At 55.3% G+C, this 26,914-nt stretch overlaps 2 protein-coding genes across 2 annotated transcripts; one reads left to right on the forward strand and one right to left on the reverse strand.

The window, feature by feature from the left end:
• The first annotated feature begins 1,091 nt into the window (after positions 1-1,091).
• HAS1 (hyaluronan synthase 1) lies at positions 1,092-7,416 on the forward strand. Its single transcript, XM_060084239.1, has 4 exons — positions 1,092-1,793; positions 3,608-3,833; positions 4,443-4,575; positions 6,741-7,416. The coding sequence occupies exons 1-4, from the start codon at positions 1,182-1,184 to the stop codon at positions 7,414-7,416; spliced, it is 1,647 nt and encodes a 548-aa protein (XP_059940222.1). The 5' UTR covers positions 1,092-1,181.
• Positions 7,417-10,943: 3,527 nt separating this feature from the next.
• Positions 10,944-21,507, reverse strand: SPACA6 (sperm acrosome associated 6). Its single transcript, XM_060084015.1, has 9 exons — positions 21,081-21,507; positions 20,240-20,317; positions 14,040-14,108; positions 13,295-13,318; positions 12,849-12,926; positions 12,609-12,718; positions 12,013-12,169; positions 11,717-11,927; positions 10,944-11,424 (listed from the first exon to the last, which is right to left on the reverse strand). Exons 1-9 carry the CDS (start codon positions 21,292-21,294, stop codon positions 11,391-11,393), a joined length of 975 nt encoding a protein of 324 aa, XP_059939998.1. The 5' UTR covers positions 21,295-21,507; the 3' UTR covers positions 10,944-11,390.
• Between the last annotated feature and the right edge of the window lie 5,407 nt (positions 21,508-26,914).

Raw genomic sequence — 26,914 nt, forward strand, 5'->3', positions numbered from 1 at the left:
TGAGAAAACAGAGGCACCTCCTCCCCTTTGATTCTGAGCTGTTCCAGCCACATGTACTGGACACCTGGCCCTGCCAGCCACTCCTCCTGGCTAATCAGTCCTCAGTTTTGCCATCTCTATGGTGGCAGCAGGAAACACTCTCTGTGCCCCAGGGCGCTCCTGAGGAGTAAAGCCAGTAGATAAGGTTGTGGTTTAGTGACTGGATTCTTAGGGTTCAGATCTTGGCTTCTCTGACAGACTTGTGGTTGCCAAGGGGGAGGAGGGAAGGATTGGGAGTTTGGGATTAGCAGATGCAAACTATTCTATATAGACTGGATAAACAACAAGGTCCTCCTGTATAGCACAGGGAACTATAGTCAATATCCTGTGATAAATTATAATGGAAAAGCATATGAAAAAGAATATATACGTTTAACTGAGTCACTGCTGTACAGCAGAAATTAACACAACACTGTAAGTCAACTATACTTCAATAACAATTTTTTTAAATGCAACAAACAAAAAACTTGGCTTCTCTGCTTTCCAGGCAGACCTTGGGCAGGTTGCTGCACCTCTGTGTGACTCAGTTTCCTCATCTGTAAAATGGGGATGGTAATAGTAGTACCTACCTTATAGGGCTGTTGCGAGGATTCAAATAAGTTAGTTCCTATAAAAGGTTTAGAGCACTGCCTGGCGCATATCACATTGCATTCTTCTTTTAGATGTATATTAGTATTACTAGTATTATCTTAACACTAAGAAACCTTTATGAGATGAATCATTATTTCCTGTGCCACTAAGAAGGAGGCGGGAAACCTTTGTTAATTAAACCGTGACACTCCACTGAGTGTAATCCTCATGGATTTAAAAGCTGTTAAAAATGTGAAAAAAAATATTAGAATCAATATAAGCAGGCATTCAGCCTTGATAACTGTTTGCCACATTTATTTTCGTTAATGAAAATAACTTTGCAGTACCCAGGGGATTTTCTTTACGAAAAGGGTATGTTATCACTGGCCTGGAAACAAAACCCAGGAGGGCTTCCCTTCCCCGGGGAGGCATTTCAGGACCCTCTTCCCTTTGTATCCCCTCTCTCCGCTCCCTGGCAGGACGTGCCCAAGCCCAGCCTCACAGCCCGCCACTGCTCCGGTCTGGCCCGGAGGGTGCTGACCATCGCCTTCGCGTTGCTCATCCTGGGCCTCATGACCTGGGCTTACGCCGCCGGCGTGCCGCTGGCCTCGGATCGCTACGGCCTCCTGGCCTTCGGCCTCTACGGGGCCTTCCTCTCGGTGCACCTGGTGGCGCAGAGCCTCTTCGCGTACCTGGAGCACCGGCGGGTGGCGGCGGCGGCGCGGCGGGCGGCGGCGCGGGGCCCTCCGGACGCGGCCACGGCGCGCAGCGTGGCGCTGACCATCTCCGCATACCAGGAGGACCCCGCGTACCTGCGCCAGTGCCTGGTGTCCGCGCGCGCCCTCGTGTACCCGCGCGCGCGGCTGCACATCCTCATGGTGGTGGACGGCAACCGCGCCGAGGACCTCTACATGGTCGACATGTTCCGCGAGGTCTTCGCCGACGAGGACCCCGCCACCTACGTGTGGGACAGCAACTACCACCAGCCGTGGGAACCTGCGGCGGCGGGCGCGGCGGGCGAGGGCGCCTACCGGGAGGTGGAGGCCGAGGATCCCGGGCGGCTGGCGGTGGAGGCGCTGGTGAGGACGCGCAGGTGCGTGTGCGTGGCGCAGCGCTGGGGCGGCAAGCGCGAGGTCATGTACACCGCCTTCAAGGCGCTCGGCGACTCGGTGGACTACGTGCAGGTGAGCGGAAGGCGCCCGCACCGCACCCGTGGCCCTAACACCCCGAATGCCACTTCCCTCGGATCCTTCATTGCGTCTAGAGATTAGAATGAACCTCTTCTTTCCCTCCTTTATTCATTCACCCATTCAGTGGAGAGATTCCTTCCTTCGCTCAATCATTCATACGTCCATTTAGCCACCTATCCAATAGGGAGATCACTCAGTCATTTTATTCATTCATTTATCCATTCAACGAAGAGATTTCTTCCTTCTTTCTCTCGTTTCTTCATTCATTCATCCATTTGATGCAGAGACTTTCCTTAACTCACTCATTCACTCATCCATCCATTTATCCATCCATTCAACATAAAGATTCACTCATCCATTCAATATAGAATGTCTCCCTCCCTCTTTCCCTTCCTTCTTTCATTGTAGTCCTTTCTTTTCTTCACTCATTCATTTATCTAATCAGACAATATAGAGATCATTCATTCCTTCATTCATTCAATGGAGAGATTCCATCTTTTCTTCATATAATGTAGAAATTCTTTCTTTCACTCATTCATTCATGCATTCATCTGTCCATCCAATATGGAGATCATTCATTCATTTACATTCACTTACCCATTAAATGTAGAGATTGGTTCATTCTGTTTCTTCCCTTCTTCATTCACTCAGTGTTGAGATTCTCTTGTTCATTTACCCATCCATTTACCTATCTATTCAATATAGAGATTTATTTGTTCATTTTGTCATTCATTCATCCATTCAATGTAGCGATTCATTCATTAATGCACTGCATTATTTTTTTTAATTGCTGCATAACAAATTTCCACACATTTGGCAGCTTGAAACAAAACACATTTATTATCTCAGAGTTTCCATGGGTTAGGGATCTGGGCAAAGCTTAACTGGATCCTCTCTTCATGGTATCATCAGGCTGCAGTCATGATGTCAGCTGGAGCTGGGTTTTATCTAGTGCTCAGGGACCTCTTCCAAGCTCATGTGTTTGTTTGCAGAATTTGTTTCTTTGCCGTGATAGAACTCATGGCAGCTTGCCTCATCAAGACCAGGAAGAGAGGGACTTCCCTGGTGGTGTAGTGGTTAAGAATCCGCCTGACAATGGAGGGGACATGGGTTTGAGCCCTGGTCGGGGAAGATCCCAGATGCCGCGGAGCAACTAAGCCCGAGCGCCACAACTACTGAGCCTGCACTCTAGAGCCCATGCTCCACAACAAGAGAAGCCACCACAATGAGAAGCCCGCGCACCGCAACGAAGAGTAGCCCCTCCTTGCTGCAACTAGAGAAAGCCCGCATGCAGCGACAAAGACCCAACACAGCCAAAAATTAATTAATTAATTGATTGATTAATTAATTAATTTAAAAAAAGACCAGCAAGGGAAAGTCTCTGACTTCTAGACCGTCTTTTAAAGGGCTCACCTAATTAGGTCAGGCCCACCCAGGATACTCTCCCTTTGATTAATTTACAGCCAACAGATTAGGGACCTTAATTACATTGCAAAACTCCTTCACCATTTCCATACAAGGTAATACAATCATGAGAGTTATATGTCATCACTTTGGCCATATTCTATTGGTTAGAAGCTAGTTACAGATCTTGCCCACACACTAGAAGATGGTATTATACAAGAGCATGGGTGTTGGGGCAGAGGTCATGTTAAAATGTGATTAGATACTGAAAGTGACTAAAAAATTCAAAGTTGTGTTCAGATTGGCTGCAGCGTCCCAGCTGCTCCCCATCCCTTGGTGCCCTCCCCTCAATTACCAACCCCATGCAGGGATCTCGGCTGACTCTGGTCCCTTCCACCTGACAGGTCTGTGACTCAGACACGAGGCTGGACCCTGTGGCACTGCTGGAGCTGGTGCAGGTGCTAGACGAGGACCCCCGGGTAGGGGCTGTTGGGGGCGACGTGCGGATCCTTAACCCTCTGGACTCCTGGGTCAGCTTCCTAAGCAGCCTGCGGTACTGGGTGGCCTTCAATGTGGAGCGGGCTTGTCAGAGCTACTTCCACTGTGTGTCCTGCATCAGTGGCCCCCTAGGTGAGCAGGGGTAGGGCTTGGGAGGGCCATGGATGGGGCAGAGAGGGAAGGGAGAAGGGGAGCCAGAATGGATTGAAGACGTGATTGCGACTGGGGACAAAGATGGGGCTGGGGCAGGAACTGGGGATAGGGATAAGATTGGAAGTTGGAGGTGGGGGTGGTTTTTGGTGTTGGGGATGGGTTGGAGAAAGGGTGTGGATGGGGATTGGGATTGGGGCAGGGGGAGGATTTGGGGAAGGGGAAGGGAAAGAGATGGGTTTGGAGTCAAGGAGAGTGTTGGTGCTAGGTTTAGGGTTAGAGATGGGATTTTGGATGAGGATGGGTAGGGGATGGGGCTGAGAATGGATGCGAGATTGGGGATGGGTTTGCAGTCAAAGTGGGTGTGGGTCAGGAACAGGACTGGGGCAAGTTTGGGATGGGTGTGGGGGTGAGGAAGGATGTGAGGTTGAGAACAGGACTGGGGCTGGAGTTGTCACTGGAGACAGGTTGAGAATGGGATTAAGATGGTTAAGGATGGGGTTGGGATTGGAGCCGAGTTGGTATGGAGCTAGGGCTGGGGATGGTGTTGGCAACAGCAGAGGCTGATGCTCCTGATGCTTCCCCACCTAGGCCTATACAGGAACAACCTCCTGCAGCAGTTCCTTGAGGCCTGGTACAACCAGAAGTTCCTGGGCACCCACTGCACCTTTGGGGATGACCGTCACCTCACCAACCGCATGCTCAGCATGGGCTATGCCACCAAGTAAGCTGAGGGGACAGGGTGTTTGAGTGTGTGCGGAGGCCAATGAGTATCCAGCACATGTGTGTGCATGTGCTGGAAACTCTCCAAACCTAAAGTAAATTTCAAGTGAGCTTTTAGGGGAGAGGAAAAGAAGCCACATGGAGCAGAAGTGGCATTTGTGCTGAATCAGGGAGCAGCACCCAGTGAGACATTAGGGGATAGTGGAAGATACCATAGGGGCATTTGCACTGAACCATGTGACCCAGTGGACTTTTCTAAGTAGGGCAAGGTGAGGGTGGGAATTCCACCTAGAAGGTACAACCTCAGATGGAGCAAGATGGCTCTACCACGGAGAACACAGATTACCCCAATCTGTGGGGAGAGAAAGAGATCAATAGAGTGGGATCTCACTAGTGAGACAGTGAGTGAGAAGATTCAAGTGGGAGAGGAGGGGAGTGCCTAAACTCTAGTAAGTGCTTCAGGAAGAAGAAATGTGATTCAATAAGGCTCAGAGGGTGTATGGGCTAGATCAGTGAAGTTCAGGGGAAAGGGATTTCTATGAAGTTAGACTCAGTGACAGCACCAGAGACAACTCAGGGTATTCCAAGGGAACCCAGGCCTCCATTCACTTGACAAATATTCTTTAAGTGCTGCCAATGTTTTCAGCTCTGGGGATGCAGCAGCAAACAAAAGAGATGCAAATTCATGCTTACGTTGATTGGGGAGACAGACAATAAAAAAAACATGTAAGTAGAACACAGAGTGCATCAGATAACGATACACGCGAAGGTGACACATAAAGCCAGGAAGGGGAATAGGAAGTTTGCAGGTAGGGAGTGAAATGTTAAATTAGGGTAAGATAAGGATGGGCGGGAAATAGCGCAGCAAGGGAGAGAGTGTCAGGAGAGGAGAGAGTTCACGGGGTGGGGTTGGAGGTGTCCACGCATGAAAGGCTTGTGCGCCACAGCAAGAACTGTGAACTAAGATGAGGGAGCCACGAGGAGGGGTTTGAGCAGAGGGGTGGCCTGTTGTTCTAACAGGATCCCTCGAGCTGTTCTGAGTACAGACTACAGGGAGGAAGAGGATTAGCAGGGAGGCCACCGAGGATGCCAAGTGACACAGGGGAAGGAGACTGGACACTGACAAACAGTGCCCGCGGGGATAGACTAGTTTGACCCCTCCTCCTAACAAACTGACTGCTGGAGGCCAGCTAAGGTGATGCTCCGTGCAAGCGATTCTAGCTTCGCGTGGGCTGGGCTGGAAACCGGCGAGGGATCGATTAGTAATGTCTGCCAGAGCCACAGGAAGGGAGGTTAATGGTTCCATTGAGAAGCTCTAAACGCACAGGCTACCCTAGGTAGGAACCATGCCTGGCTTGTTCCTCACCATGGTGCCTGCCAAGGATAGTATTCGTAATAGATTAGTGAAAGCATTAGTAATACCGCACTGATATTAGTAATGCCAGGAGTTACATTAGTCGTAATAAAAATAGTAGTAGTCGTTATCATCTATTGAGCAAGTACTATATACTGGTCCTAAGCACTTAGCGTTTAATCCTCATCTATTAGGTAGGAACCGTTATTGACCCCATTTTACATAGGAGAATGAGACAGGCTGGGACCTGGGACCTGGGGCCCTTTACTGCAGTGCTTGCGCCTAAACAAACATCTCCTCCAGCAACAAAATACAAAGAAACTATAAGAGACTAAAAATAACTGCACACATATGCAGTTGGGGCAAATTATGAACAACAAGATACAAAAAGGCCAAAACTCCACCGCCACTTCTGAGGTGTGGGGAGCAAAAGCAGGGTCCTGCGCATGCGCAAGATCCCTGCCCACGGCACCACCAAGGCGCTGGGCAGACCACCTAAGCTACCCCCTCCAGCCCACCCACAGATCCGCCCCGACCCTCACCCCATGTAAGGGACCAGCTCGTCCCCGTGTCCCCTCCCCCTTCCTCCAGCGAGCAAGGGAACCTGTTACTTGCAGCAGGAGTCCCAATAAAGCCTTACTGGAATTTCTCCTCTGGCCTTTTATCAATTTCTATTGATTAAAGAGTCCAAGGACGCAGGTGGGCATCAAGAACCCCGAGGCCCACAGAGGTCGAGAAAACGTGCCCCGCTCTCTGTCCGGGGGCCCCAGGGAGAGCCGCGCTGACGGCCTTGCCTCCCCCCACCCGTCCAGGTACACCGCGCGGTCCCGCTGCTACTCGGAGACGCCCTCGTCCTTCCTGCGCTGGCTGAGCCAGCAGACGCGCTGGTCCAAGTCGTACTTCCGCGAGTGGCTGTACAACGCGCTCTGGTGGCACCGGCACCACGCGTGGATGACCTACGAGGCGGTGGTCTCGGGCCTCTTCCCCTTCTTCGTGGCGGCCACGGTGCTCCGGCTCTTCTACGCGGGCCGCCCGTGGGCGCTGCTCTGGGTACTCCTGTGCGTGCAGGGCGTGGCGCTGGCCAAGGCGGCCTTCGCGGCCTGGCTGCGGGGCTGCCTGCGGATGCTGCTGCTCTCGCTCTACGCGCCCCTCTACATGGGCGGCCTCCTGCCCGCCAAGTTCCTGGCGCTGGCGACCATGAACCAGAGCGGCTGGGGCACGTCAGGCCGCCGCCAGCTGGCCGCCAACTACGTCCCGGTACTGCCGCTGGCCCTCTGGGCGCTGCTGCTGCTCGGGGGGCTGGTGCGCAGCGTGGTCCACGAGGCCCGGGCCGACTGGAGCGGCCCCTCCCGCGCGGCCGAGGCCCGCCACCTGGCCGCGGGGGCCGGCGCCTACGCGGGCTACTGGGCCATCATGCTGACCTTCTACTGGGTGCGGGTGCGGAGGCTCTGCCGGAGGCGAGCGGGGGGCTACCGCGTCCAGGTGTGAGTCCAGGTGCGCGGGGCGCCCGCTCAGGGGGGTCCGGGGGCGGCCAGAGGAGACCTACCAGGGTCCCCGGCACCACGAACTTGCCGGGTGACCCTCTGGGCCTCAGTTGCCCTCCTCTGTGAAGTGAGGGGCTCGACCCAAGACTCTTCAGCCTGGACTCATTAGGGGGCTGGGACTTCTGGGTCTCTTGGGAGGGGTATTTATTGAACAGGGTGTGGATTTTTAGGGGCGGGGGGGAAGGGGTCCCCACATGCTGTCCTGGGGCCTCCGATTTCTCCCTGTTCTTATTTAACCTCCATTTGTACTGTGTGATTAGGATAATAATTTTATTTATTTTCTTCCGAGCCTACCTCCTCCGTTCGTTTTCTTTTTCTTTATTTTTTTTGAGAATTAAGGGGGCTGAATGGTTGAGAACTGGGAACTCGTGGCTCCGTCTGGGGTGCCAGCTGTTTGAAACTAGACAGGATACCCTCCTTCCTCAGAGCCTGGACTCCCTCTTTGGAACATAAGGATAGCAGTCCCATGGATCAGGGTTGTTTTGAGGGTGGGATTTCTCAACTCTTCATTCAGATACTCACAGAGCACCTACTATGTACCCAACACTATCATTTCATTCATTCTTTGATTCAATCGGCCACAAAAACATTTATCAATTTCCTATTGAATTCCACACACTTCGCCAGGTTTGCAAATACAGAAGCAATTAAGAGGCAGAATTTGCCTTCCAGGAGCTCCTAGTCAATTAAGCAAAGAGGCTGTGGTCCCTAGTTAAGGATACCCAGACACATGCCTCTGACTTCTGTTGTCACAGACGTGGGACGACTTAAATTATGAAAACCATTAAAGATTAGAAATTCAGTTCCTCAGTTGCACTGGCCACAATTCTGGTGCTTCATGGCCACATGTGGCTGGTGGCTGCCACACCAGACAGGGCAGGTCTAGAACGTTTCCATCAAGGCACAGTGTTCTACTGGACGTTGCTGCTGTCCTGACCATTGATCCTGACCGTCGTCTTTTCTTTCATATCCAACATTCTGATCCGTCAGCAAATCCCACTGGTTCTACCTACATGACAGATCTCGGACCACTGCTCCTCACCTTCACCGTCACTGCTTTGTCCCCGAGCTGCATCTCTTCCCTGGATTAAAGTTGCTATCTCATGCCTGGATTACCACCTAACAGTGACCTCTGCTTCCACCCTTGCCCCCTACAGTCCGTTATCCATGCAGGAGCTATGTAAATCAAATCAAATCATGACATTCCTTGGCTCAAAAACCACCATGATCTCATACGGAGGAAAATCAAGACCTTAGGGCGGCCAAGGTCCTGCATGAACTGGTCCCCCGTGTTCTCTCTGACCTCACTGCATACTCATTTCCTAAAGCCCCGCTCCCAGTGGATTGAACTGCTGGCTACACCAGGCACACCCCTGCCTCAGGGCTTTTGCTCCTGCTGTTTCTTTTGCCTGGGGTACGCCCCCCCCCCCCCCACCCCGTACGCGAGCCTCTCACTGTTGTGGCCTCTCCTCTTGTGGAGCACAGGCTCCGGACGCGCAGGCTTAGCAGCCATAGCTCACGGGCCCAGCCGCTCCGCGGCATGTGGGATCCTCCTGGACCAGGGCACGAACCCGTATCCCCTGAATTGGCAGGCAGATTCTTAACCACTGCGCCACCAGGGAAGCCCTGCCTGGAGCACTCTTAACACATATATCCACAGGGCTCATACCTCATCCCCTTCAAGTCTTTATTCTAGGGGCACCTTCTTGGGTGGGGCCTTCCCCAAAGATCCTATTGCTACCCTCCTCCCCCTAACATCCCCTATCTGTTTCCCTGCTTTATTTTCTCCATCACATATATTATCATATGCCTTGGTGCACATTTTTACATAATTTTCTTGTTTATTTTTTGACCATCGATGAGAATCTAAACTCCATGAGGGTGCAGATTTTTTTAAATTAAAGTACAGCTGATGTACAATATTATGTAAGTTTCAGGCATACAACAGATTCAATAATTTATAGATTATACTCCATTTAAAGTTATTATAAAATATTGGCTATATTCCCTGTGTCGTACATTATATCCTTGTAGCATATTTATTTTATACATAATAGTTTGTATCTCTTAATCCCCTCCACCTATCTTGAGGGTGCAGATTTTTGTCTGTTCTGACTTCTTCATTGCTGTGTCTACAGTGCCTTGAAAATGCCTGGCACAGAGTAAACGCTCATTAAATATTTGCTGATTGAATGAATCAGTGAAGGGGAACACATTGGTGAATAAGAATATGAAGGAGCTTACCTTTTAAGTGGGGAAGACACAAAACCAAATTAAAAAATAAGTTTACATTAGGTCTGAACACATATAATGCACAAGCTAAAATAGGGGGATGTTGGGAACTCCCTGGTGATCCAGTGGTTAGGACTCAGTGCTTTCATTGTTGAGGGCCCGGGTTCGATCCCTGGTCAGGAACCAAGATCCCCCAAGCCTCATGGCACAGCCAAAAAAAAATAAAATAAAATAATAAAAAATAAAATAAAATAGTGGGATGTCATGTGGGAGGAGGGGAGTCGTCAGAGGTGACATTTGAGCTGGGACCTGTGCAATGAGAGGGAGGTGGCTTTGTGAGGTTCAGAGTAAAGTCATTTCAAGTAGGAAGAACAGCATGTGCAAAGGCCCAGGGACAGGGCTGAACTTTGCATGTTCAAGGGACAAGAAAAAGAAGGCCAGTGGGGCTAGAGAGTAAACAGGGGGAGGAGAGGGAGGTGGAGTCAGGCACATAAACACAGTGTCCGCCCACACAGCCTCGTCCTGGAGATTAAATGGCTTAATGCATGTAAAGGCCATTCAGGGGAAATCATAACTGAGTTAACTAGACAAAAAAGGGAACATTATTCTAGGCAGAAAATAGTATGTACCCAGGTCCTGGAGAGAATGAGAAGAATCATGATGAATACAACAAATGAGCAAAGGCCAGAGGAACTGCAATATAGAAAGATCAAGGGGGAAGAGTGGGGTGGGACAAAGTCAACCAGAACCTTGGGGGCCTTTGGAGGCCTTGACAAGGAACTGGATTTTGTTCCAATGGCAATGGGGAGCCAATGAAGGGTTCTGAGCAGAGGAGTGACCTGATCTGACAAACTTCAAAATATCCCTCTAGAGATTGGGACTGACATATACACACTACTATATATAAAATAGATAACTGATAAGGACCTACTGTATAGCACAGGGAACTCTAGTCAATACTCTGTTAATGACCTGTATGGGAAAAGAATCTAAAAAGGAGTAGATATATGTATATGTATAACGGATTCACTTTGCTGTACAGTAGGAACACAGTATTGTAAATCAACTACACTCTAATAAAAATTAAAAAAATAAAACCTTAGCCAAAGTAGCAAAAAAAATAAAATATCACTCTGGCTGCTTTGTGGAGAATGCACTGCACTGGAACAAGGCTGAGCAGAGCCAGGGAGGCCAGTGGGGACTGGCTGCTGCAGTGATCCACGCAAGAGACGGTGGCGGACCAGAGAGAGAGGAACTGAAAAGGCTGAGATTTGGAACTAGATCGGAAGTGGAGGAGGAATTAAACGCAACTTCGGTTTCTGGTTGAGCAGCTGGGTGGATGATGGTAGCCTTTATGACAGCAAGAAAGTCTTGGGGGAGGAACAGGCTTTCAGGGCGACATCAAGGACTCTTTAAGGGTGACTGCTGCAGGTGGAAATGTCCAGGATGCTGCCAGAAATCCGGGGAGGGGTCTGGGCTTGCACCTAAAGCCTAAGTATAGGACCTTGCACCGCGACAGCTGCGCCTATTACCGTCGTTATGGGGGCGTGGACACCTGGGCATCTTTGGGGTGTGCCGCTCTTCCTCCTAAGTTGGTAGTGACCACCTTCGAAGATGAAAGAATCTAGACAGCTGAAATAGATTCTTTATTTTAGGGATGGAAATAGGATAAAAAAGATACCTTTGTTAGTCGCCACTGCAGTACCAACGAAAGAATATCCTGGGGAAAAAATGAGATGTTCGTGTGTGTGTGTGGGAGAGGCTGGGGACCAGAAATCTGGGTCCTGGAGCCTAGGTCCCAAAGGTGGGTGATAGGGCTTGGACTCTTAGATCTGAGAAAATAGAGGTTGGGTCTGAGTCTGAGGAAGGAGGAGGTGGGGGCCTGGACTCCTGAGTAAGAGGGTCTGGCGACTCGGACTTCTGGATCTGAGGGAGGAGGGGCTGGGGACCCAGACTCTTGGGTCTGGGAAAGGAGAGCCAGATGCTGGGATTCTGGGGTCCCAGGGACTCACCACGCCAGCACGGTCGCACTGGCTGAGGCTAAGGCCACAGCGGCCGCGAGCAGGCACTGATTGCCCGGCGTCAGAGCCTCGGGCCTGGCCAGCAGTTCGCCCAGGCTGGGCGTCCAGGGTTCGATCATCTCCCCTTCCCGTGGCGTCCAGCGCAACACTTCCCGAAAAGAGACCTGGAGCTCAGTCTCCCCGCGCGGTGGCGGACCTGTCACTGCGGGGACGCGCACGTCAGCCGGGCTTGAGCCCTACCCCTCACGTAGCCCCGCCCCTGCCGCGCAGCTCCGCCCCGCCCGCACCGTTCAGAAAGAAGTAGAGCCGCGCCAGGGGGCGCTGGTCGTGTGTGATCACGCAAGAGAAGGTTCCGCGGTGCGTGGGCTGCACCGGCCGGATCCGTGCCAGGTATCCTCGGGCCCGCGGAATATCTCGGAAGTAGGACAGGTCCTGAGTCCGGAGCTGCGGGACGCTCGGGATGGAGCGGCAAGAGGTGGGAGGCCCCCAGCCCCGAGCCCAGAAGAGATTCTCTCCGCCCCGACTCGCCAAACCACAACGTAAAGCCCCGCCCCCGAGCTAGACCACGCCTTCCTGAGCCCTGGCCCCACCCTCAGCTCTTATTCGCCGATCTTTCACTCATAGTCCCGCCTCCTAAGTCTTGACTCCGCCTCTTGGGCCTAGTATTTGCTCTCCCGCCGAAAACCTTTACGAATAACCCACCCCTGAGCTCTGGTTCTGTATTGTGAGCTTGCCCCTTGCCCCTTGCCCCTTAAATGCAGAGACCCTCCCCTTGCACGAAGTCTGAATCTAGACCGAGTCCCACCCTCTTCATCCTGACTCCCCATCCTCTAGTAAAGCATAACCCTCCTCCTATCTTCATGCTGGATCCTCCCCGACTCACACCTCCTCCTGCGAACTTCCAGGAATAGGTGATCTCTTCCTTAGGCAGCTGGAAGTTCACAGTGCAAAAGAACATAGCCTGATGACCCCGAGTCACCGTCAAGTCCTGAACTGAAGACAAGTCCGCATCACCGCCTCGGCCCGCCCACGTCCGGCCCCGCCCCCAGACCACGCCTCCTCCGCACTCAGCTCCCTCTTGCAGTTTTTCAGGTTTCTTGCCCTTCAAGGCTACGCCCCTCACCTGGGCAGTCTAGCGGGAGGTCGCAGACCGTGGAGTAGCACCCTCGGCAGCGGAAACTCCGGGCGACCTCCTGGAGTCCTATGGGACGGGAACGCTGGATCTGGGCTCCATCCGCCTCCCCTAGTCCGGGTCCCTTCGGCCACCTTAAGGTCTATTTAACCTCCTTGGATTCTACCTGCCAGACAGAATCTGGGCCCCGCCTTCCCTGTGCTCATTGGCCAGCTCTCACCACTCTCCAGCCTCTAGGATCCCTATTGGTTTGCTTTGGTTTTCGGACCCACCTTTTGTGAGGTTTGTGAACAATACCTGGTTTACTTACTTTTCCCCATGGCTCGTATTGGCCCCCTTCGGATCAGAGGCCCACCCGTCCTCTCCCATTTGTCCCAGGTTTCGACCCCTACCACCTCTCTTCCCCCGCAATTCTGAGCTTTGAATGATGTGCTTACCGCAGGGAGGGATGCAGGCCTGGACTGCGGAGAGAAAGCAAGCGTTACTACCCTGTAAGTCGCGGCAGGTGCCCACCTGAAGTTCCCCTAGAGGAAACGTTTCTCGGCCGGATGCATTCCTCCAAGAGGGCAGAGCCAGGCCTGCTGCGGTCCACCTAGCGGGCGGGGCCAAGCCTGCAGCATTCCACCTGTAGGCGGGGCCAGGCCTGCAGCATTCCACTAAGAGGTCAGGCACAGGCCTGCTGCTAGCATCTAAGATGGGGTGGGGGGAAAAGGGCGGCAGGCCTGCTGCTCTCACCAAGGAAGCAGGGCCAGTTCCGGTGAATTCCGTCAAGCGGGGCGGGCTTAGATCCTGGGCGATGCTCGGAGGCGACAGAGTCTAACTAGGGGGCCCAGTAAGAGGTGTGGTCAGGCTGGAAGTAGCCCCTAAGGCGGCCCGGTTGGAAAGGAAACCTTTCAGAGTGCGCACAGGGCCAGACACAGAGATCCAGGAAGAGGCCCGGGCTAATCTGGGACAGGACCGTCCTAAGAAGCGGTGCCAGATAGAGATAACCTTCCGTCGGAGGGGCGGGGCCGGACCCAGAGTGATCCAAGCAGAGGAAGAGGCTGTGTCCCGAGTGACCCACCAAGGGAAGCTCGGCTCAGAGATCGGGCCAGGGGTTTGCGCTGAAGGGAGCAGATGGGGGTCTCGGGAGTGGGGTTTTCTAATTGTCTGTGCCTGGGGGAAGGAGATAGTCTATTTTACCTTCTTTAAGCTGTAATATAATCTTCTGCATTTTCTCCGCGGCAAGAGGAAAGGCAACCCGAAAGGACCCTGGAGGGTAGAGGGAGTCCTTGTAGTAAAGACCCTTCCCCAAGGCTGGCCGAGCTTGACAGGACTCGCTGTCATCATGCCTGTGCCCCTCCCCCAACCCCTCTCCACCCCCATGTCTCTGGTAGGTATATGCCACATCCTCCTACCCTGTCTACCCCAAAGGCTGACAAATCCCCAAATCTCTTTCCTTCTGCTGACTCTGGACTAACCTCTCTGATGGAACCCCTCAGCATCATCTGTGTTATCTTGTTGAGGGGAAAGGGGAGGATAAAGGTCACATTTCTTCCAAGGCCTACGAGGCTCTATATGGTCTGGCTTACTCTCCCTCTCTATTCCATCCCTAATACCCATCTTTCATTTCCCCTAATATGAAAAGAACCATATTCTCTAGCGCCTCAGGGCCTTTGCACATGCCACCTTCAGTTTCCAGCACATCTCTACCCCTACTCCTACTAATCCTTCATGTCACACCTTGTGCCACCTCCTTAGAGGTTTTCCCTGACCACAAGTATAATCTAATCCAGTCCCCTATTTTTGTCTCTAATAGTGCCCCATTCATTCCATTATAGCTCTCACCAGTTTGCAAATACTTTTTTTTTTTCCCCCCGGTACGCGGGCCTCTCACTGCTGTGACCTCTCCCGTTGCGGAGCACAAGCTCCGGACGCGCAGGCCCAGCGGCCATGGCCCACGGGCCTAGCCGCTCTGCGGCATGTGGGATCTTCCCGGACCGGGGCACGAACCCATGTCCCCTGCATCGGCAGGCAGACTCTCAACCACTGCGCCACCAGGGAAGCCCACTAATACATATTTTATATATACATAGTGATCATTTAAGTCTGTCTCTTAGTGCTGTGTCCTCAGAACCCAGGAGAGGGCCCTGAGTCTTACAAGTAAGTACGTGTAGAATGAATTCCAGGATCCAACTGGAATGGAGACCACAGCTGGAGGCAGTGACCCCAATCCATCCTTTGGATGTGTTATATTTGGCCTGGAAAGTATTTTTAAAAATGAACCAGTTGCCATCATATAAAATTCGGGAAAAGTCACATAAAATGTTTGGCATCCCTTTAAGAAACTTGGAAGAGCTGTAAGAGAGACGGTATTTCCATGGGGCAGCAGTTAGCTGGAGCTTAGTAGCAGCCCCCCCTTCAGACAGGGCACACACCCACTGTTACAGAGCTCCCAGCCTCTTCATTTCCATCCCTCTTTCACTCCTTGTTTTCCCCCTTTTTTTGGCCATGCTACATGGCACCACGTGGGATCTTAGTTCCCCGACCAGGTATCGAACCTGTGCCCCCTGCAGTGGAAGCGTGGAGTCCTAACCACCAGGGAAGTCCCTCTCTCTTTTTATGTTCTCTGTCCTTATGGATGTTTGAGTTTTGACCACTGAAATGGCCTCCAAGCTATAATGTTTTGGGGCTTTTTCAAAGTGGATAGGTGGAATGATTTATAGATGGAGGTGGTTTTGGAAATCAAGAAACATGGCAGGGTCCTATGGGCTGAATTGTGTCCCTCCCAAATTCATATGTTGAAGTCCTAACCCCCAGTCCTTCAGAATGTAACTGTACTTGGAGACAGAGTCTTAAGGAGGTAATTAGGTTAAAATGAGGTCTTTAGGGTGGGCCTTAATCCGATATGACTGATGTCCTTAGAAGAAAAGGAAATTTGGACACAGACACAGAGGGAAGCCAGTCATCTACAAGCCAAGGAGAGAGGCCTCAGAAGAAACCAACCCTGCAGACACTGACTCCTTGATCTTGGACTTCTAGCCTCCAAAATTGTGAACAAATAAATTTCTGTTATTTAAGCCACCCGGTCTGTGGTATTTTGTTACAGCAGCCCTAGCAAACAAATACACAGGGATTGCCAGTTGCCTCAAAATATCTATTTTCTCTTTAGTAACATAATACTGCATTTTAGCTGAGAAAGCACCCTTCCCAGCTTCAGCTAAAAGACTGCATTTCCCAACCTCCCTTGCAGCTAGTTGTGGTCATGTGACTTAGCTGTGATCATATGACCAACTTCTGCTCCTTGAGATTAAGTGCAAATGTCATGTGTGAGTTGCAGAAAGTAGCCTTAAGAGAGAAATGGTGCCATATTATTAACCCCTTCCCCTTCCTCCATCCTGTTGCCTAAAACTTAGATTTGATGACTGGTGCTCTAGCAGTTATAAAGGACCATGAGGATAAGGGGGTATACCCTAAGATGGTAAGCTGGAAGGGCCTTGGGTTCCCAGGAAAATGGAGCTGCCATACTAGCCTTAAGTGCCTACCTCAAGACTTATTTTTTATGGGAGAAATAAACTTCTAGCTTACTTAAGCCATTGCAGGTTTCTCTGCAATTTAAAACCATACAAAACAGGAGGGAATTGAGAATACTGGCAAGAGACTGGCTGAAGTGATGATCATTGGGTAGAAGCTGGAGGGGGCACTGAAGCCAGGAAGCAGGTTCAAAATGAGGGGTCAAGGACTTAGTGGTCTCTCCTTGGCCACAAGGCAGGCATGTGGTCTGGAGATGGCAGGATGGTCAGGAGGATGTGGTCCGAGTCGGGTGCTCAAATGAGAGGCCAGGATGTTGGAGGAGGCATCTAAGGAATATCTGTGGACCAAACCAAATGACTCATGGGGAAGGGATACACCAAGTCAGCCATGGGGCAGGGGAGAAGCATGGGAGTAAAGTAGGGATGGAGTGAAATATCCAGAGAGGCCGAGGGGCAGGGGCTATATCAACTGAACCACAAGGGGGCGCGGGTGGATGTTATAAAGTCTCCCCCAAAAGAGGTGCTTCATTAGGAACTTCAACTGTTTCTGATCATCTGGGTTTGAGTCCTGTCTCTTCCAATTATAAGCACACCTGTCTCACACCTGAGCTAGCCATCACACATCCTCCTCCCTATGTGACCTTGGCCAAGTATTTAACCTTCCTGATCCTCAGTTTCCTCGTTCATAAAACGGGGACAATATTGGTGTCTACCTCACAGGGTTGGCGGGGAGGATTTAATGTCATACAACATAAAAGCATTCCCCTTCCAAACTATGTGCCAGGTACCATTTAATGACCATGTGGGATAATGTCTCTAAGTGCTTGGAATGGTGCCTGGCACACCGTGTCATAGAAGGGTCAACTACTGGTATTACCATCCCCAAGTCTGAGATGGGGAAACCAAGGCACAGAGAGGTTAGGAAGGCGGCCCAAGGTCACACAGCTAGACTTGAAGCCAGGTGGTCCAACTCCAGAGCCTCCACATGCGACCACTACCTGTGGTACACGCACTGCCCTCCTTGACACCATATTATCCATTCCATGGTTTATATACCCTAACAGTGTCACCTGCCACCACCGGGAGCCACTCTGAGTCAGCACGTCCATCTCTCAGGTCCTCCATTTGGGAGAAACCTGGGAGTCATCCTCGATTTTTCCCATACCCCTCACCCCATATATGTCTGGTCTAGACATCTCCTGGGTCCATCCTCCCTGTCCAGCTGAGCCCCAACTTGCCCATCTGGAAAATGGGGCTATAAAACCCCACCTCATAGGGCTGATACAGGGATATCCTTTAGGAAGATAATTAACAAGTAACTCTGCCAGGACTTCCCTGGTGGTCCAGTGGTTTAGACTCTGAGCTTCCACTTCAGGGGGCACGGGTTCGATCCCTGGTCAGGGAACTAAGATCCCGCATGCCACACCGCGTGGCCAGCAAAAAAATATATAAACAAAACACAGCATCTTCCATGTAAGGGGCAGGTTGGTCTGGGCCCACCTGAACCACCGCATCTGGTCCGAGCCACCACTGACCTCACTGGTCTCTCTGCTTCTGCCCTTGACCCACGTGGCCTTAGTCAGACCCCCTCCTTCCTTAAAATCTTCCAATGGCTTCCCCATATCAAGAGCAAAAGCTGAAGAGACTGGCTAAAGTGATGGTCATTGGGTATAAGCTGGAAAGAGGAGCCACTTTGGCTAAAGCCAGACCAAGGGCCCACCATAGTGGTTCTCAAAGTGTGTCCCTAGAACAGCAGCAGCAGCCGCTCCTGGGAACTTGTTAGAAATGTCCATTTCTGGGCCCCACCTCAGACCTACTGCTCAGAAGGTGGGGCCCAGGAGTCTGCACTTTAATAAGCTCCCGGGAGATTCTGACATACACCGTGGGGCTAGAGAACCACTGGCCCCAGGGCCTTTGCACTGGCTCTTCCCTCTGCCTGGAAGCTCTCTCCCTAGGTTATCTGCATGGCTCTCACTGTCCCCTAGTTCCAGTCTTTGCTCAATCGGACCTTCTCATTTGCACCTCTCCTGATCCCCCCAATGGCCACCCCATTCCGTTCCTCTTCTGTTTTCCTCCACAGCACAGATCACCAACTGACATCAATGGCATTTCACTTATTACGTTTAATAATCAACATAAGCAACCTGAGGGCAGGTGGCTTGCAGTTTTGGTCACAGCTGTGTCCCTGGTGGTGTTCCTGGCACATTCAATAAATACCTGTGGAGTACCAGCTTCTCCCAGCCTCCAATCTCCCTCCAGTCCGTCCTCCATATGGCCCCAGAGGATCTTTCTACACCCAGAGCTGACCCCGCCCTTCCCCGGCTCACAGCCCTGCTCCTTCAGGACCGAGTGTCAAGTCTCCCTGACTCCCAGCTGAACCCTGGATGTCCCCCAGGCCCCTCGCAGTCATTACATCCTCGCCCAGCTGGCCATCTGCCCCCACCCCTGCTCTTCCTCCCAGGCTCCCCGTCTCAGGGATGACCCACTGCCCCCTCGGGCATGGAGGCAGACCCCGGACACGGCCCCTGACCCTCCTCTTCCCCTTTTCCTGAACAGCTCATCAGATCCAAGCCCCATCCCTCCTGCCGTTGACTCTCTCTACCGGATCCCCTCTTCTCCACCTTCACAATCCCCGCCCCAGCTCTGGCCTCCTTCACAGCAGCCTCCACCCAGGCCTCCCAGCCTCCACTCTCTCCCCTGCTCCAGTCGGTCCCACACACAGCCCTCGCCAGGGTCTTCTACACTCAGAGCTGGACTTGTTTCTGCTCTTTTCAAAAGCTTCTTTTGAAAAGGTTGTCACAAAACCTTGTTTTGTGACAAGTTGGCCTACACCGGGGAGAACAGGCATCTCCTGGAATCCTCCTCCCTCCTCCCCAGTCAGCTCTGAGTTCCTCAGCTCTCCCTTTGGGGGCGGGGGATCCGCAGCTGAAGTCTTCTCCATGCTGGACCCCCGGGGCACCCCTGGGTAGATGGCAACCTCCTCATGTTTAGGGATCTTTGTCAAAAAGCTCCGAGGCAAGAGCAGGAAGCAAAAGAAGTAACAGCTAAGATGTAGAAAGACGTGCGGAGCCCCCAGACCACTGACGTGGCCAGTTGATGCTGCAAAGCACTGAGCGCTCCCACCCCCAGTCTCCAGCACACTGTGGGCATGGGGGTGGGGGTGGGGGATCCTGTGTCACGTGACCACGGTGGCCTGCTGGGATCACTGCAAGGGTCGCCCCAGCCCTGAGGTCCCCCCCACCGGCACACGCACGTGTCCCTCTAGAGTGTGTGTCTCACCCACCCCAAGGCTGTCACGTGTACCTGTCTTCCTTCACAGCTGTCACCTGAATCACCCTCTCTCTCCCTGTTCCTACCTGTCTTCCGGCCCCCTAATAGCCTCACATGTCAAAAATGTGGAATTACTTTGTTAACTGTAGGGAACATGTGTGTTTTATCCTAGAGGAAGATCTCCTCCCTGAAGTCTGTCTCACTGTGGGGGGGGGGGCCCTCCCTCTCACTGAGCTCTGAGGCCACCCTGGGAGGCAAGGAGATTGTCCCATCTCTCAGATGGGTAAGTTGAGGCCCGGGGGGCGGGGGGGCCATGATGCATCCAGAATCTCAGAGCCAGGAAGAGGGCAAGCCACACAGTGAGGTGAGAACACACATCTCCCTGATCCCAGCTGGCTTGAGACTCTAAGTTCCTTCGGCACTGTCCCCGCCAGCCCCTGCCCATCTCCTCTCTCTGACAAGGCTGCCCAGCCCCCTCAGCTTCCAAGCGTCTCCTCCTCCGAGAACACTGTCAAGATATGGGCTTTCCCCGCACAAACATCCCTCTCCTGGGGGCTCCAAGCCCACATCTCCCACCGCTGCCAGCCCCGCCCCACTCACCCTGGGCAGCGGCCACCTCCTGCAGGGAGTGGGTCATCTGGGTGAAGGCGTCGTGCAGCTGGCTCCGTTCGTCGTAGTCTGGGGGTCGGAGGCAGGAGCTGGGGCGAAGCGTTTTCCCCAACACCACATCCCCAAAGTGGACCTTCCTCTGCCTCTCTCTGAGCCTCTGGCCCCCGCAAAGCCTCTGTCCTCCCGTCTCTGAGCCTCTGTCCTCCCGTCTCTGGCCCCCGCAAAGCCTCTGTCCTCCCGTCTCTGAGCCTCTGTCCTCCCGTCTCTGGCCCCCGCAAAGCCTCTATCCTCCCGTCTCTGAGCCTCTGTCCTCCCGTCTCTGAGCCTCTGTCCTCCCGTCTCTGAGCCTCTGTCCTCCCGTTTCTGAGCTTCTGTCCTCCCGTCTCTGGCCCCCGCAAAGCCTCTGTCCTCCCGTCTCTGAGTCTCTGTCCTCCCGTCTCTGAGCCTCTGTCCTCCCGTCTCTGAGTCTCTGTCCTCCCGTCTCTGAGCCTCTGTCCTCCCGTCTCTGGCCCCTGCAAAGTCTCTGTCCTCCCGTCTCTGAGCCTCTGTCCTCCCGTCTCTGGCCCCCGCAAAGCCTCTGTCCTCCCGTCTCTGAGCCTCTGTCCTCCCGTCTCTGAGCCTCTGTCCTCCCGTTTCTGAGCCTCTGTCCTCCCGTCTCTGGCCCCCGCAAAGCCTCTTGCCTCCCGTCTCTGAGTCTCTGCCCCCCCCAAGTCTCCATCATCCCGTCTCTGAGCCTTTGTCCCCCTCAGTCTCTCCAGGCCTCTCTGGTCCCTCCCTCCCTCCCTCCACATGCCCCCCTCGGGGCCCTGGAGGATGCGGGGTGTCTCCTCACTGATTTCAGTGTCCAGGAGGCCCTTAAAGGCGTCTGTTAAGGCCTCCTCACACTTCTCGAGGTCGGGGCTGTCCAGGCCGGCGAAGATCTGGCAGATCTGGAGGCGCTCGTTGTAAGACGTGAAGCACAGGAGACAGGCCCAGGCGGAGGCCCTGAAGACTGTGAGGGCCACCAGGGCGGATGGCACAGCACTCCCTGGGGCCAGAAGGGCCATAGCGGAGGGTCTCAGCCTGTGGAGAAGCTGGAGACTTTTGTGAGGTCACAGTGGTGCGGGGGAGGGGCTGAAGATACGGGGTCAGAGGTCGGGTTTCAGTCTCCAGTCCAATGTCAGGCTCCAGGGTTTTCAGGGAGGAAGGGTGTGTCGGGGCAGGGGTCAGGGGTCGGACCCCAGGCTGATGGCTGGGCCGGATGCCAGGCTCCCAAGAACCTCACCTGTGACCCTGGACGTCCTCACAGGTTAAAGGGTCTCAGGGACCCAGAGGCCGGCAGTACGGTGTGCGGGGGCCCGCCAGGCCCTGGGGTGTAGTAGTGGGGTGCAGCAGAAATGGACATGGCACAGAGACACCGTGAGGGCCCGAAAGACAGAAACCAAGCCATGGAGAGACATCGGGAGCGTCAGAGACCCAGAAAGCACCATAAGAGACAGATGGAGACAGGGTCTCAGAGATCACTGTGCAGAGACCCAGAGGGGATGGAGAGACAGAGAGAAAGCAAAGCAGAGATACCTTGATGGGAGAGAAACTCTTTGAGGGAAGGGGCACGAAGGAATGTAGGGACGAGGACACGAGGAACAGCCCAGCCTCTCCTCCCAGGATCCCTGCGGCAGCCCCTCTCCCCAGCCTGGCGGGGTGGGGCAGGGGACCAGGGTCAGGGGTCCCCGCCGGGCCGTCCCGTGCAGGGCGCAGCCTGGGGAAAGCTAGGAGGCCGTATAGTGATCTCCGTGGGTGTCCTCCTCAACTATACAACCTCCTACCTCAGCCCGGGGGGCGCGGCAGGTGGACAGACAGACGGATGGACTGGACGGACAGACGGGGGCCAGGGAGGGCGGGGAGGGCCGGGGAGGCCCCAGCCGCGATGGTGAGCCCCCGACACGGACCCACAGACACGAGCTTGTGTGCGGCGAAGGCCCCGCAAGGTCGGTTCTACGGGTGGGTGCCAGGACCCAGGAATCCGGGCCCCCGGCCCCCTCCTCCCCAAGGAACCCAGGAGTCAGCCCCTCGGACCCTTCCTCACCAGAGACCCAAGAATTCAGGCCCCAAGCCCCTTCCTCCCCATAGGTCCCCGCAATCCAGGTCACCTAGCCTCCTTTCCTCCCCCAGATCCAGAAGTCCAAGTCCACAGCCCCCTTCTCCCCTGGGGACCCAGGAAGCCAGGCCCCCCAGCCCCCTCCCTCAGACCTGGGAGTCCGGCCAGGCCTGCCTTCTTGGAGAAGACACAGCCTGGCTTCCTGGATCCCGGGTCAGAGGGAACCTCACCTGTTTTGGAGTTTGGTCCCTCGGACAAGACGGTTCCCTACCTACCTGTCAGATTCAGAAATCCAGGACCGGCGTGGAGACCGCCCACGGGATATAAAACCGTCAAAGCCTTTCTGGGTATTTTCTCCCCTCTCTCTTCCCTTCTTTTGGCCTCTCATCATGCACAGTACTGACAACTACGATCCCTGAGCGCTGATACCGCCCCGGGCCTCTGTCATGTGGCAGGCAGGGGCTCAAGGTGCCATCAGCACCCCCATTTTGCAGGTGGGAAGGCTGAGCCCCAGCCAGCTGGTGAGTGGGAGGGGCCAGGCCTGCAAGGCAGCGGGACCAGCACCCACACTTCCCACCTCTGGGCTGAGTCTGTGCACCTGAGAGCCTCCGCCTCTGTCCAGCGCTCCGTCTGTCTCGCTCTCACTGTCTCCGGCTCCATCTCCATCTTCCTGGTTCTCTCTCCCCGTCCTGGTCCTGCCGTGTCTCTTTCTGCTGCCGCTGGCTCAGTCTCTGTCTTACCTGGTCTCCGTTTCCTCCAGCCTCTGCATCTCCCTGGCTCTGCGCTGCCCATCCTCCCCCTCAGCTCTGCCTTCTCACCGTGCCTTTCTCAGTCCGTCTCTCTCTCCTCTCCCGGCCTCCTGGTTCTCTCTTTCTCTTTTCTTTCTTTTCCTTTCCCTTCTGTCTTTCACCCTCCCCCTCTCCCCCCCACCCCGTCTTTGTCCCTCTCCTTCTCTCTCTCCCTCAATTTCCCTGTCTCACTCTCCTCTCCCCCTTTTTCCTGTTTGCCTCCCTCTCGCTCCCCGCCTTCTCTCCATCCCTCTGTCTTCTTCACTCCCCTCTGTCTCTGTCTCTCTCCTTTTCTCTCTCCCTTTCTCCCTCCCTCCCTCCTAGGTCTCTCTCCTTCCTTCCCTCCCTCCCCTTCTCTCTCTCTCTTTCTCCCTTTCTCCCTCCCTCCTAGGTCTCTCTCCTTCCTTCCCTCCCTCCCCTTCTCTCTCTCTCTCTCTCTCTCCCTTTCTCCCTCCCTCCCTCCTAGGTCTCTCTCCTTCCTTCCCTCCCTCCCCTTCTCTCTCTTTCTCCCTTTCTCCCTCCCTCCTAGGTCTCTCTCCTTCCTTCCCTCCCTCCCCTTCTCTCTCTCTCTCTCTCCCTTTCTCCCTCCCTCCCTCCTAGGTCTCTCTCTTTCCTTCCCTCCCTCCCCTTCTCTCTCTCTCTCTCTCTCCCTTTCTCCCTCCCTCCCTCCTAGGTCTCTCTCCTTCCTTCCCTCCCTCCCCTTCTCTCTCTCTCTCTTTCTCCCTTTCTCCTTCCCTCCCTCCTAGGTCTCTCTCCTTCCTTCCCTCCCTCCCCTTCTCTCTCTCTCTCTTTCTCCCTTTCTCCTTCCCTCCCTCCTAGGTCTCTCTCCTTCCTTCCCTCCCTCCCCTTCTCTCTCTCTCTCTCTCTCCCTTTCTCCTTCCCTCTCTCCCTCCCCCTCGCAGCAGCTCGGAGCCAGGTCTGGAGCTGGGGTGGCTGGAGAAGGGGCCCAGGGCCGGGGTAGCGACCTACTGAGGAGGGGGAGGAGAGGCGGGAAGGGGGCGGAGGCGGCAAGGGGGGAGGAAGGGGCCAGAGACGGGTCTACGGTCCCAGCTCTCATTCCCCTTCCCTCCTTCCCAACCTCCCAGACCCTCAGGCGGGGGCGAGAGTCAGGCCAAGGTGGGGAGGAAGGGGAAGGGAGGAGGCTGCCCCCGCCGCCCCCCCACCCAACAACCTGGCCCAGAGCCCAGGCCTGGGTTCCCAGCATGCCCCGGGGCTGCCTGGGGCCTGAGGAGGGGGGTGAGAGCAGAGGGGAAGCTGAGAATCTTAAAGATTTGCAGGACCTGAGCATCTCCCCACTCCTCCCACACATTTCTCCTCGGGAAAACTGAGGCCCAGAGAGAAGGGTCAGGACTTGTTCAAGGTCACTGGACAAGGCTTTGGTGGAGGCCCAAACTCCCTGGGCCCATAGGCCGGATTTGGGGAAAAGGTTGGCGCTGGACTTCCCCCAGGTCTGGGTCCCCCTCCCCCTCTCTGCAGACCCTGGGGAGCCCCCAAGGGTCAGAGAGCAGACCCAAACAGTCTGGCACCATGGCAACCAGTTGGCCCCGCCCCCTTAACCCCCAGAGGGCTGGACTCCAGCTGGGGCTAAAGAGGAGGTGGGGACTCCTGGGTTCTGGGCAGGAAGGGCCTGGGGGCCCGAACACTGGGCTTTCGTGGAGAGCGGGGGATGGAACGTGGAGCCCCAGATCTGAGGGGAGGAGAGGCTGGAGGCCCAGACTCCTGGATCTTGGGATAAAGCGGGCTAGGGGTTCGCATTCTGGAATTCTGAGGGAGGGGGCTGGGTCGCGGACTCCCAGGTCTAAGGGAGGAGGGGGCTGGGGCCTGGAATCCCGGGTCCCCAGGGGAGCCTGGATGCTGGGCCTCTCCTCCGCCAGACATCCCCTGCCCCCGCCGCTGACCCTGGCCTGTCTGGCAGCCCAGACAGCCTCCCCCACTCCTCTGCAGCCCCCTCCCACTTGCACGGCTCACCCTTGACCCCTCAAAGCCCCGCAGCCCCTTCCCTGCCCCTCCCCCTCCCCTCCAGCCAGACGTTAACCCTTCCGTTGCCACAGGCACCTCCAAAGCCAGACTCTCTCCCTCCACCTCCCCTGAGGGCGTGGGAGGGCATCTCGCCCTAGTGGGCTCCAGCTCCGAACCTAGCTACCCCAGCCCCATCGCTCTCCTCCCAATGGAAACCAGGAGGTGTTCCCCGCCCGCTCCTCCTCCTGGATCCCGGAATCCAGGCCCCCAGTCCCCTCCTCCAAGGATTCAGGAGTCTGGGTTCCCAGCCCCCTCCTCCTCCAAGAACCCAGAAATCCAGGCCCCCGGCTGCCTCCTTCCCCTAGGGACCCTGGAGTTCGGGTCCCGGGCCCCATCCCCCTCCCTCTCCGCAGACTCACGGCTCCGCAGCTCCAGCGTCGGGGGGAAGGGGTCTCGGTGGGCAGCGCCCGGGCCGGGCTGAGCCGGGCCCCGCCGCCGCCGACAGCTCTCCATCCTCTCCCCGCCTCCGCCGCCCGACGGCCTCTCCCCTTCCTCCCGGCGTCCCCGCCATCCTCCTTCCCTCCTCCCCGATTCCCTCCGGCCTGCGCCTCCTCCGGGCTCTGCGGGCCCGGCTCCCCCGCCCGGGACCCCGCCGGACCAGCCCCCTCCCCAGGGGGCCCCCGCCCCGGCCCCTCCCCATCGCCAGGCCCAGTCCGGCTTGGCTCCCCCCCCCCCGCCACCCCCCCCGCCCCGGAGCTGGCCCCGGTCCAGGGGAAAAAATTCCATCCAGCCCCGGGGAGGAGGAGCGGGGCGGGGGAGGGAGCAGGGAGGGGAGGCCGGGCCGGGGAGCGTGACGCAGGGAGGAGGGAAGGGACAAAAGGGGCCGGGAGGCTGCAGAGCCGGCAGCGCTCGCACTCCTCCCTCCCTCCCTCCTCCCTCGGCCGGGCCCGGTTCTCTCCTCTCTCTCCGCTTTCTCTCGTCTCCTCCACCTCTCCTCCCTTTCCTTCTCTGCGCCCGCCTGCCTCCTCCTGGCCCTGTGCGTTCCCCTCTGCCTCTTGTCTCCGCGTCTCTCTCTTTCTCCTTACATCACCCCCCCCCCCCCAATCAGGGTCTGCTCCTCTCCCCCTTCTTCTCTCTCCCCCTTCCTGCTCTCCCGGCCTCCTTCCCCTCCCTCGGCTTCGGGCTCTCCACCCACCCACCCACTGGGGAGAGAAGGGTGAATCAGACCCAGATCTGCCCTTGCAGACGGAGCTCACAGTCCTACGGAGGAGACAGACCCAGACGCAGACAGTTCCAATTCAGGATGGTCGGGGTTTGACAGAGGGAGGGACCCAGCGTCTGTGGGAGGAATCCTTTCAGCACAGCTGAAAGGACCTCCAGAGAAGGCCGTGGTTGTGACCTCCAAGACCTGGGAGAAGTTAGATCTGAATTGTTGAGAGAGAGAGGGAGAGGGCGTTCCAGGCAGAGGGCACAGCTCAGGCAGAGACCCAACGGCAGGAAACCAAGGGTCATTCTGGGGGAAGGGCAGGCAGTCGGGTCTGACGGGAGCCCAGGAGCCTGGAAGGGGAGGCTGAGGTGGTGGGCGGGGCCAGGTTCCTCCTCGCTCGGAAGGTCGGGCTGGGAACTTTCCCGTGAGGGTGACCCGGATCCTTGGAGGGCTGTGAGCAAGGGGAGGGGCAGGGTCAGAGCTGGGTGTCAGAAAGACCCCTCTGAGGGCCGTGGGGGATGAGTTGAGGGGGAGAGACTACTCGAGGCTGGGAAGCTGGGGAGGAGGATGCTTGATCAGGGGCTGGGACCCTGGGGACCTAGAGGAGGTGGTGGGGTAGAGAATGTGAGGGGGGT

The sequence above is a fragment of the Mesoplodon densirostris genome, chromosome 19 (genome assembly GCF_025265405.1).
Source record: "Mesoplodon densirostris isolate mMesDen1 chromosome 19, mMesDen1 primary haplotype, whole genome shotgun sequence".
Lineage (NCBI taxonomy): Eukaryota > Metazoa > Chordata > Mammalia > Artiodactyla > Ziphiidae > Mesoplodon > Mesoplodon densirostris.